The sequence below is a fragment of the Volvox carteri genome, assembly GCF_000143455.1.
Source record: "Volvox carteri f. nagariensis unplaced genomic scaffold VOLCAscaffold_108, whole genome shotgun sequence".
NCBI classification, from domain to species: Eukaryota; Viridiplantae; Chlorophyta; class Chlorophyceae; order Chlamydomonadales; family Volvocaceae; genus Volvox; species Volvox carteri.
The window spans coordinates 158,649-169,938 of record NW_003307651.1 but is presented as its reverse complement, the minus strand read 5'-3'; the positions used below and the strand labels follow the sequence as shown (position 1 = coordinate 169,938).

Sequence of the window (11,290 nt, the reverse complement as noted above, 5' to 3'; positions counted from 1 at the left end):
GGGGAAGGGGGAAAGGGGGAAAGGGGGGGGGAGACGAACCACGAGCGAGCGAGTGAAGCTGAAGGGGGGAAAGGGAGAAGTGGGGGAAATCGTAGGGGGGAATAACACGCAAAAAAATGATAATCAACTCCTGATCTCCAGGTGCAGGTGCAGTATGCTTTGCTTTCAAATGAAAGCGGCGATATTGGTGGCTACAGACAGACAGACAGATACACATGCGTTTTTTGCAGACTGCCTGATTGTGTACCTTTGTTCATTTGTTAACAAATATCATGCCTAGGTGTGTATTTGTGTGTGTGTGTTTTGTGTCGTACCGCGCTTGATGGACGGATCTTGCAAGACCTTTTTCTCAAACTCGGCCAAGTGATCTTGTACGGCATCTGCACCAAGGTTGTTGAAGCCGTACCGATTGATGGTGGCCCTGAAAAACACGTCGAGGTGGGGGGCGCGTGAGTGTGTTCCTTCATTAAATATCCATTAGTCAAATCCCCGAAACCCCTCCCTTCACAACAAAACCACGTTATATATTCCCCTCCCCCCGTCCCTCCCCTCAACCTGCGCTAAAAGTCCAACCAACGCCATAACCCCCCCACACCCCCTCACTCACCCCCAAATCCCCCCAACCCCACGCCCTACCCCCCTCCCCAAACCCCGGGGAATGAGGTTATCCAGACGGGAAACAATCCATCTTTCTTCACCCCACCCCCCTCAGGGTCCCCCCAACCTCCACTCCCCCGCAACCGGCCCTCCCCCCCCCAGCACCCCCCCCAGCTGCCGCTCACTTCAATTCCGGTATCCTGAAAACCCGGGGGGTGGGATTACCCGGCTGGGGCCGCGGGGTGATGGAGCCTGAGGGGGTGAACAAGGGGCCCGGGAGAAAACACATTTGGTTGGGGGTTTTCTGGTGTGTGCGTGTGTGTGTGTGTGTGGTGTGGGGGGGAGGGTTTGGGGGGGGTTGTTTGGGGGGAGGAGGGTTTTGGAAATGCCGCATGGCGGCGAGGATCTTGAAAATGAGAACGACATCGGTTTCCTCTCTTGTGGCGAGTCGAGTCGAGTGGAGTGGAGTGGAGTAGGGAGAATTCGTTGGGGAGTGGCGCCGTTGGGTGGCACCCCACCGCACGGGTGACGGGAGGCGGAGGAGCGGGTCGAGGGTGTGGCGGGGGTTGAGGTGGTTGCGGAGTGGTTGTCAATTCAGTTGACATCCGTACAAGAGCATGGATACTGATTAACGGGGGGTGTTGGCGGGTTGGGGCGGGTTGGGGCAGTGCAGCAGTGTGTGTGTGTGTGTGTGTGTGTGTGTGTGTTTCTGTATGTATATGTGTGTATGTGTATGTGTATGTCTGTATGTGTAGGAGGGGTTGTTATGTTAACATGTTCATAAGGCCCACGATGAAGCCCAATGAATGAGCCGCATATTCGTACATCCCCATACACATACGAATACCCGTACATGCATACATACATGCATACATACATACGAACACCACGTACCTACTTCCACAAATCCGAAGCCCAGGCCCATTAGCCCGGCCACGGCCTCGGCGTTTTTGTCAAACCCGGCGGCTAAGCCTATTTAGGAAAGTGAGAGGAGGACGGGAAAGATATACATGATATTAAATACAATAATATTGTTTTTAATCTCACTAATAGAATTATTTATGAAATAATGTAAGGTATAATTATAAAGAGGAGGGGGAGGAATCGGCGAAAGGGGGAGACGGCAGTCAGGGAAACCCTAATGGCCTTCAGATGGCAACACAAAAAAACCTAATAACCTACCCACCCAAGTCCCAAACAAGCAGCTTCCCTCACCAGTTCGCCAACTCCCTCCTTCAATACTTCCTTTATCGTCCCTAACAATTCCTTGCTTCATTTCCTTCCTTTTCCCTTAAAATCCCCATCCACCACCCGCTTCCCAGGTACCTAGCGGGTTAGGGAAGTCCAGTCCAAACACCCGGGTGCGCAGCGAGGGCGGGTCGGGGCGGGTGTCGCGGGGGAGGAGCCCGCGAGCAGCTGCCTGCGGAGAACGGGGTGGGGTGGGGGGTGGGAGATGATAATGTCATGGCAACGATGTAGATGATGATAATGATGTTGATAATGATGTTGATAATAATGTTGATAATGATGTTGATAATGATGTTGATAACGATGTTGATAATGATGTTGATAATGATGTTGATAATGATGTTGTAATGATGTTGATAATGATGTTGATAATGATGTTGATAATGATGTTGATAGCTCAAGTTCCAGCGGCCCCCCCTCCCCTTCCCCCTCCCCCTCCCCCATTTGTATCTTTTTTTTGAAGGTAATATATTACATTTACGAGGCCTCAATTGGTTTGTCAAATCTAGAAGTGACACGCCGACGTAAACACTTTGTTTCCGATTAATTCATATTTTACACTTTCCGATACCTTTTCCTCTTTCCTTTCTTTTTCTGCTTTCTTTAAGGACTTTCCTTTCATCTCGGCGGCTAGGTAGTTTTTTTCCGCTTTTTCGCCTTCTGCCTTCTTTGGGCTTTGGAGTTGGCAGCTATAGTAAGTAACTCGTCTCGCAACCCCACGCTATGGCCACGTGGCCACCAAGAGGACTTCTCAAGTCGTCATTGGTCAGTAATAATAAAATACTCCTGATGCAGCATTTGTCTCCTTCCCCTCCCGGACTACATCCGTCTACCTCTGGTATCTGCTTCATTCTCAGTGGTCCATCGCCTCCCCCCCTCCCCCCCTTCCCCCATAGCTGTAGCTTCGCCTCACAACCAACAACAGGTCGCCCTTCCCCCCAGGTTTCCCGCCTTTTACCTTTACTTTCCCACCTCCGTACCTGTATCCCTATGACGTGGCTAAGTTCCGGATCCAACATTCGAATGAGCGGACCGCTGGCACTGGCGATTTCCATTTGGGTGTCTGTGTCGGCCGTCAGGTAGAAGGCGGCGCCGCCACTCGCAACGACCGCGCCCAACAGGGCTGTACGCTGCGGGGGGATGGCGGTTGATAATGATGACGATTTTGATGATGATGATGCGCTTATGTGGAAATAGAGGCGTTAGTGGGGTGGCGATGGTGGGGATTTCTGTGGTAGATGGTGAAGGGGCTAAGGATGGCGGGGTGATTGGTTTGACTTGGCAGCGAGAAGGGCCGCCATGGGCGATTTAGTTGATATTTGTTGCTTTGCAATGAGTGGATATGTGTGCGTGTGGTTGTGGACGGATATGTGGTCTGGCCGGGTTGCGAAAAGGGGGAGTTGGTTTAGGATCCTGTCGACAGACAGGCATGACCGAGCACTAGGGATGACCAGGCGCACGTGCCGCTCAGTAGTGGAATAGTATGATTATCTCTCAATGCGTTTCTGTATTGCGTAGCTATACTGATGTTGGTTGAGGACCAACGGTTGAGGAGCTGCCGGCGATGACATCCTTTGCAACATACAGTACCTTGATGAGTTTCGACATCGCTCCGACAGGAAATAAACAGCACGCCCCGTTCGTAAATATGGATTAAAGTTGCGTTGCTGAGGCGCGTCTTCAGGACTGAAGCTACGACGCTATCGGCACTGCGGCGAGGCAAACGGCAAGATAGATAAGTGCATGACGTAACGAAATACCGTAAAATCAGCCAAACTTAGATCGAAAGATATTAATTCATGCCGCACTTTGGTGAACGCCGGCATATCAGAAATATACGACATGTTCGAACGACTACAAAAATGTAGCAAAAAATGCGGCTGTCTAACGCCGGTTTCGCGTACGTTGCGTTCAAATATCGCACGCATCCCTGCCTGTGTTCCGGATAGCTGTGCAGGAGCTGTGTAGCGCGTCCGCTGAGTTGATGATACTCACGGGTGTTTTCTCATCATTCCTCATATCTCCCCAGCCGCATGCGTGCACTGCAATTAGTAAAATTCCATCAGTGGCGCGGGCATGAAAGGGTCAAGGAGGTGAACGAAAAGGAAGCGCGCGTGCCAATCTTTTACAAAAAATCTGCGCCGTACAGAAATGCATCTCACCCGCCATTGCCAGACTTTGCTTTGGCATCGGCGTGCAAATCTTGCCCCAAGTCAAAAGACACACGGGTCCATCTCCCAAGTGCGGCGTGTCAGAAGGGCCGTACGTGTCATCACAGGACAACAGAGATGCATCGAGAGAAGTGTTCATGTGCAGCCCCACTTCGATAAACACACAAGTCTTCTGCGGCCCGCATGGCAGGGCGCCGCAATCATCAAAATCGCGCCGGCCATGCCACCGCACTTTGCCATACACATTACGAACAGTAGGGCAGGTTGTCTGTTGTCGTCCTGTCCAGAAACATCGCTCCACCCCGAGGATGTGCCGAACATACACACCCTAACGTTATGCCCCATTTGCGTCCCTCAAAAAACATCCCTCAGCGCTCACAAAATACATATGTACGTGAACTTCCTCTGTCAATGACGGAAGTCACATCCACAAAGTTCACGAAGGTCACACACGCACACTGCTCTCAGGTGACGAATGCTGACGCCGCACACGCGCAACCTACTCCGCATCACCGCACAGACACGCATGCGCCACACCATCACCACACCTTTGCCGTGAAAAACAAACCCTGAAAACAAAGTAGCTCCTCCGTACTCACAGAAAAGCACGCGGAAGTACACGTCCTCGAGCTTACCCAGACACGAGGAAGGCACCATGGCCATCACCACCGCCATCCCACCACGACCTGCCAGCGAAGCCTCATAGAACCCACATGTGCACACCGGACGCCAAGGCCGACTGACAACAACCGCAACAGCACGCAAGTTGTGCTCCTCCGCCCTCTTCCTAGTCGCACATCGCCTCCAATCAGCGACATCGGCTTCGAAGTTAGAACGCCCCAAGCCATCGCGCCAGCAAAAGACGCCCGCCGTTTTCGTCTTAAGCAGAACTAGAAGAACTGGAGGGGATATGTCCTCTTCATTGGCTCTCCGAGGAGGCCTCCGACGGCCGCTTGACGCCATCCCAGGTAGCGTTCCACTGCTTGTCGTAGAAGGTGGCCTCGTCGAGAAGGCCCTTGTACTTGTCCAGGTCAGCGGACGAGCGGACCAGCAGGATGGCGAACACGCAAATGTGGAGCGCCAGCTTGCCCAGGAAGGACTCCTGCTGCTCCAGCAGACCCGCGCCGGTCAGGGAGTCCACAAAGAGAGCCAGGACGTAGCCCATCATGGCGGCACGGCCGTTGAGCTTCTCAGCCTGAAGGAAGTGCGACACGAGATAGGCGGCAGTTATGAGTTAGTGATGGGTATAGAATAAGGGAAAACGCAGTAGGGGATAGTGGCGCGGATGGATGACAACAAGTGAATGAATGGCAGAGTAAGGATGGCGGTGGTGTGGAAGGGATGCAGGAGGTGCAGGGAAGGAGCCCACGCTTTTCTCACAGTGTCAAGCAGGAGATCGACTGCCTCTTATCATCCCGCTTGAGAGAACAAGCATCGAGTAAAGCTGAAGCTATCCAGTGCGCCGAAACCATGGCCACCTCTTCATTTAGTGATTTGGGTATCAGCTGGTGCCAACGGCGGTTTGCATGGTAAGATCTGGTGCGGGTGAACTCGCGCACGTACCTCTGGGAGGTGGAAGCGACGGACCCAGGCCCACCAGGGGATCTCGCTGGTGTCAAAGTTGACTGGATCCTCGTTGATCGAGGGGATGGGGTTGTCCTCCAGCAGCTTGCGGCGAGCAACCTCAGCGTCAATCACCTTCAAGGAAAACGTATCAGGAAAGATAACGTGCAGCTACTAAGCGGGAAACAGGGAGGAGAGCGGATGGATGACGGAGAACATGCCGAAGTTGCAAGGAGGCCGAGTAATGAGGAAAGAGCGGGATAACAACTTTCTTAAATGGATGGGTCGTCCGTGGCAGCGGCCGCAAGTCGGATCTGTTTTAATCATGGGCGACCGACTGGCTACTTAGAAGAGGATGGAAGGTTTGTGGGACATTCAAGTCCGACAACCAGGTCCGCTCGCTGAAGAAACTTTCAGCTAATATGAAGCGCATAGCATGAGTATTGGAGGAGAGTATAGGAGGATTGAGCGACGCTGCAATAGATGGAATGTACTTTGCAACGGCGAAAAACGTCCTTTAATAACAAAAAACGATTTGGATACCGATTGTGTGATCAACGGCAATTCTCACCTTATCCCAGTCCACTTCGCCCGTGGAATCCTTGAATTGGTTCAGGTCCCAGCGACCACCAACCCAGCGGTCGTCGCGGAAGTGCCCGTCCACAATTTGGAGGATCGTCACCGCGCTAGCGGCGCCAGTTGCCATGGCGCGCGCCTTATCTCCAGCATCCTAAATAAAGACGATTTAGATTTCAATCAACTGAGCCGACGCGAAAAAGTACATTTGAGAGGCCTTGTCCAAGCTAAGCAACGCATCAAAACACACACACACAGATCGGCAGCTCTGTCGAGCACAGGATAGATCATTTAGGAATCTGACGCGCCTTTCCAGCAGCCTGGTCACCGGAGAGGGTTCCACCACGCTCCAGAGGGCTCAGCTTGCGCTCCTGCAGGAATTAAGACGCCGATGAAGCGGATTCCCAAACAAGTACGTTTAGATCCATAATTAAAAGCAGACAACGTCGCATTACCTTCTTCTCCACGACGGCCTCCGCAGTCGCGCGGACAACCACGACTGACCTGCGAAACGACGTGAACCATCCAGATCCGTCATGTATTTCATATTAAGCTTTTATCATGCATTCATTTGCGATGGAGCTTACCGGCTGCAGGCGTTAGGGCGTGTCGCCTTGAAGGCGGCACCGCTCGCCCGGTTCAGCAAGGCCGACTGCATTTTGACCTAATCAAAATGGTCCTACGTCGAGAAGAAGAAGAAATGGCTAAGCCGTGGACGAGAATTGGGCAGCTTTCCCGGTGATCTTGATGTGCGGAGAGAAATACGGCAATGCGTACGGCAATCGTACCACTGTTTGCCCAGGCACAGCTTGCGCGTGCTGCCAGAAGATTTCGTCTACAGCATTTACTAGGTTACAACAGGCTGAGTTCCAACGATTTCTTCAAGGAATCTTTGTTTGTGCAACATTGAGCTGGGGATCTTCATCGCGTTTAAAGACTACCGGACCCGGTCTTGACCAATCGTCCCTATACAACTAGTAGAAAGTGCTAGCTCACGTAATTGAAGAGAAGGAGAACCTGCACTAGAAAAGAGCCCTTAGCAGCATGGCCCGGAACCGGTAGGTCACAGTGACGCTCCATCGCGGAAGCATTACAATCGTAGTGTAACCTCATGAGTTTTTGCTAGCTTTTAACGTTGGAGCTCACAGTTATTTGGTGGCGGCGTCTGGGCTTTCCCGCTGCAGTGTTTTTTTTCATTATTAGACAGGCAATGTTTGCCTTATGCATCGAAATATACGATGTGCTTTCAACTTCCTTTTTTGACGACTATACAGGGCTCAGGATATGGAGGAGGATGACGAAGTGAAGTTCGAGACGTCAAAGGGCGTCAAGGTGTACAATACTTTTGATTCCATGGGGCTCAAGGAGGAGCTTCTTAGGGGACTATATGCTTATGGCTTTGAGAAGCCGTCGGCTATTCAGCAACGAGCAGTCCTGCCAATTGTGCAAGGGCGTGACGTTATCGCCCAGGCACAATCAGGCACGGGCAAATCGTCCATGATTTCTGTTTCTACGTGCCAACTTGTTGATGTCACGCTGCGGGAGTAAGTTTGCACGGATGGACACGGGTTGGGTCGCGGTGGGAAGTGGGGTTTCCTAGTTAACCTTTAAAGTATCATACTCCGCTCTAAGGCCGCCCTTAAATTTAACGTCATAGATGGGAAGGAAAAATTGAATGAATGTTGTGCAAATCGTTATCGGACCGGGGCAAGGGGTGTACACCCCGCAAGCACCAGTCCTGGAGCTAGCTTCGGTGTTATTCCTTTGGAGCGCGGAGCTTTGAGCATTAGCGGCGTTGGTGCAGGTGCCAAGTCCTTATACTATCTCCAACGCGTGAGCTGGCACAACAAACGGAGAAAGTTATCCTTGCTGTGGGCGATTTCATGAACATCCAGGCCCACGCCTGCATCGGAGGAAAAAGCCTCGGTGAGTACCTCGGGCTTGTGTCCTGGGGGGACATGCGATGTGGCAACGGACAAAAGCTGCGCTGGGCGGGTGATGGAAGTTGCTTTCCTTTTAACACAACATAGACGCCCCACGTGCACAATGGTTAGCGCATGGACTGGTGCAGCGGTTCAGTGAAGCCTTAAGTTCAGTTGAGGCGGGCACGATAAACAAATCAGTAAGGGGTCGACCCGGCTATCGGGGTTACCAGGCTAGGTGCAGGCCCTCGGGGGGAAGGGGGCCGGACACAGCCATGGATGTCCGTGGCCCCATGGCTCATGGGTTGGCTTAGAACTTGGACGATAGAGCTTAACTGTTTCGCGGTTTTCTGTACTGAAGTGTTTCTGCTTCTATCCATCAGGGGAGGACATCCGGAAGTTGGATAGCGGCGTGCACGTCGTGTCTGGGACGCCCGGTCGCGTGTTTGACATGATTCAGCGCCGGAACTTGCGGACACGGCACATTAAGACGCTCATCCTTGATGAGGCGGACGAGATGCTGGCGAAGAACTTCAAGGACCAGATTTACGACATCTACCGGTGAGGTGGCGGCGGTGGAGTGGGCGGTGGCTTATTTGGGCCGTGGCTCCGAATACTGCTGGCAGTTGTTTCGGTGTTGGTGTTGTTGTTTGGGCCAAGCCAAACGTGATATGGAGGAGCTTGTTGCGTAGCTCATTGCCGTTCACACGTGCGAGATGTAGTAATGAATGCTCCATAGCTATCATGCCCTGCATTACCTAAGGGTGGTTGCACTTGGGGTTTGCCAGCTCGTGCACCCAAAGCCTGGCTAGCGGACACAGCACGTCTGCTATCTTCAGGAAGCTATATCCCCGCTTGCGCCATGCTGTATGTGCCTGAGACGCCTCCTTTTGCGTTCTGCGGGAGACCTTCCCCAGCCATGCACGCATGTCGACACCCGGGCCCCCCCACCCGGCCCGGCCCCCCTGCCTCCTCACGTTGGCACTCGCTTTCGTACACTTCCTAACGGCCCGCCACGCTCGCTCTCCCATCGCGTCAATTAGGTACCTGCCACCCGAGACTCAGGTGGTGCTGGTGAGCGCTACGCTGCCCGCGGAGGTGCTTGAGATGACGAATAAGTTTATGACGGACCCCATCCGTGTGCTGGTCAAGCGTGATGAGCTCACACTGGAGGTAAGAGGCGTTGCGCGCCTTTGGGCTATATGGGCTGTTTGCGCGGAGCACATGAAGGAAGGTTTATTGCTTGCGCAGAAGCCGCGTAGAAGCGCTGTATGTTGCTATGTGCCTGTGTTTGGCGACAAAGACGTCAGTTCTGGAGTGTCGTTTGGTGGAGGGGGATTTAGGTCGGCAATGTCGGGGCTTGGGTACACATGCACAGCAGCCTTCGCCTAGCGCTGGGGGAGCAGATGCTGGGAAGCGCCCAAAGATATTCAATGCGACATATCGTTACAGCTTGGAAGCGCCTGTTCCGTCCCATCGCCAAATTTTGCGGACGGATTGAATTCAGGACGCATCCGATGTGATTGTTTCCGCAGGGCATTAAGCAGTTCTTTGTTGCTGTGGAGCGAGAGGAGTGGAAGTTTGACACGCTCTGCGACCTGTACGACACGCTGACGATTACACAGGTGCGGTGGGTGATAGGTGTATGGATGGGTTTTGATGAAGAGCGGCCGGGGAAAGGGGGGAAGGAAACCGAGACGGATTAATTACTACTTATGAAGGCAACGCCTCTCTGAAAATACACGTGACATTTGAGCCGGTTCGGGTCCATCTTCCATACCCCTGGATGCGGCCTATGTGTTTGTGCTTTGCGTGCGTTGCTGTACTTGCAAATATTATTGCACAGCTGCTGGTAGTGTTACCATGTATGATTCAGTGGAGCCGTTGCTTGTTACATATTTTTGGGACATGGGTGCTACTTGCAAAGGGGGGCTGGCAGGCGCTGTCGCCGCCCGCGTGTACAGGTTCTTCTCTGCGCTTAGTGCTTCATGATTTTTCATTAGTGGTTTTTTGGATTGGACCACTAAAAAGTGTCTCCGGTACATTTTGATAATATTTGTGCGGCATCCCATCCCGCTTATTTTCGTCCTACAGGCAGTCATCTTCTGCAACACCAAGCGCAAGGTGGATTGGCTTACGGAGAAGATGCGGCAGAACAATTTCACGGTGGCGTCCATGCACGGCGACATGGTGCAGAAGGAGCGCGAGGCCATTATGGGCGAGTTCCGTTCGGGCGCGGCCCGTGTGCTCATCACCACGGACGTGTGGGCGCGCGGCCTGGATGTCCAACAGGTGTCACTGGTCATCAACTACGATCTGCCCAACAATCGTGAGCTGTACATCCACCGCATCGGGCGCTCGGGCCGTTTCGGGCGCAAAGGTGTTGCCATCAACTTTGTGCGCAATGACGACATTCGCATCCTGCGCGATATTGAGCAGTACTACTCGACGCAGATTGATGAGATGCCCATGAACGTGGCTGAGCTCATTTAACGGCGGTTGTTCAGGGTCGTTTCGGGAGAGCTCTGGACGAAAAGAGGCGCGGGGTGCTGGGCCTCTTTGTTTTCATTGGGGATAGTGGGACGGTACAGGAGGGCGGCAGCGAGGCTTCATTCGCTGTGGCCCTGTGATTTTTGGCTAAGATAAGAAAATCTCCGGACAGATTACAGAGAGTGCTGCTGCTTTCTCTCCTCCGATGCAGTTTTAAACCCCTTTAAGTCCCCTATGAGGCCGTGCTCCACGCTTGCTGCCTCAAGTCGGAATGTTGTGCTGTGTATCGTGCTACTATTAGTACATAGGACTCCCTACGCGGTTTTAATGGGGGAAGGGGGAGGGAGGTATGCAGTGGGACATCTGACATTTTGATGGACGTCCGTTGTTTAACGTGTTGCTGGTGATAATGACACAGCACTTGGCCCCTTTCTCCATCCCACGGTTGTGTATGTATGCAACTGTGTATATGGATCAGATGGACAGATTGCATTCTGTGCTTTGTGTGTTTTTGAACAACACGACGTTCTTACCGTCGCCTGGGTGTTGACACGTGCAATACTGTCGACAGCGTTACAATCATAAAGCTTATCTGCTCACGCTTAGTAACAGGACTTAGTAACAGTGACTTAGGAAGGTTGCAACTGCTGATGATGATAACGTTCGTTGCCGTTTTTTATGTGGTCGGCGTCGCGCGCATTTGTAACTCCGCGAAGGGCTGGG

At 52.7% G+C, this 11,290-nt stretch overlaps 2 protein-coding genes across 2 annotated transcripts; one reads left to right on the top strand and one right to left on the bottom strand.

Moving 5' to 3' along the window:
- Positions 1–3,954: 3,954 nt before the first annotated feature.
- Positions 3,955–6,880, bottom strand: VOLCADRAFT_100204 (low molecular mass early light-induced protein). Its single transcript, XM_002958824.1, has 6 exons — positions 6,743–6,880; positions 6,611–6,659; positions 6,464–6,526; positions 6,151–6,309; positions 5,580–5,714; positions 3,955–5,211 (listed from the first exon to the last, which is right to left on the bottom strand). The coding sequence occupies exons 1-6, from the start codon at positions 6,811–6,813 to the stop codon at positions 4,936–4,938; spliced, it is 753 nt and encodes a 250-aa protein (XP_002958870.1). The 5' UTR covers positions 6,814–6,880; the 3' UTR covers positions 3,955–4,935.
- Positions 6,881–7,010: 130 nt separating this feature from the next.
- On the top strand, positions 7,011–11,290 carry VOLCADRAFT_78152 (eukaryotic initiation factor). The gene is made up of 7 exons (XM_002958837.1): positions 7,011–7,213; positions 7,430–7,699; positions 7,960–8,081; positions 8,461–8,638; positions 9,121–9,250; positions 9,613–9,702; positions 10,172–11,290. Exons 1-7 carry the CDS (start codon positions 7,200–7,202, stop codon positions 10,568–10,570), a joined length of 1,203 nt encoding a protein of 400 aa, XP_002958883.1. The 5' UTR covers positions 7,011–7,199; the 3' UTR covers positions 10,571–11,290.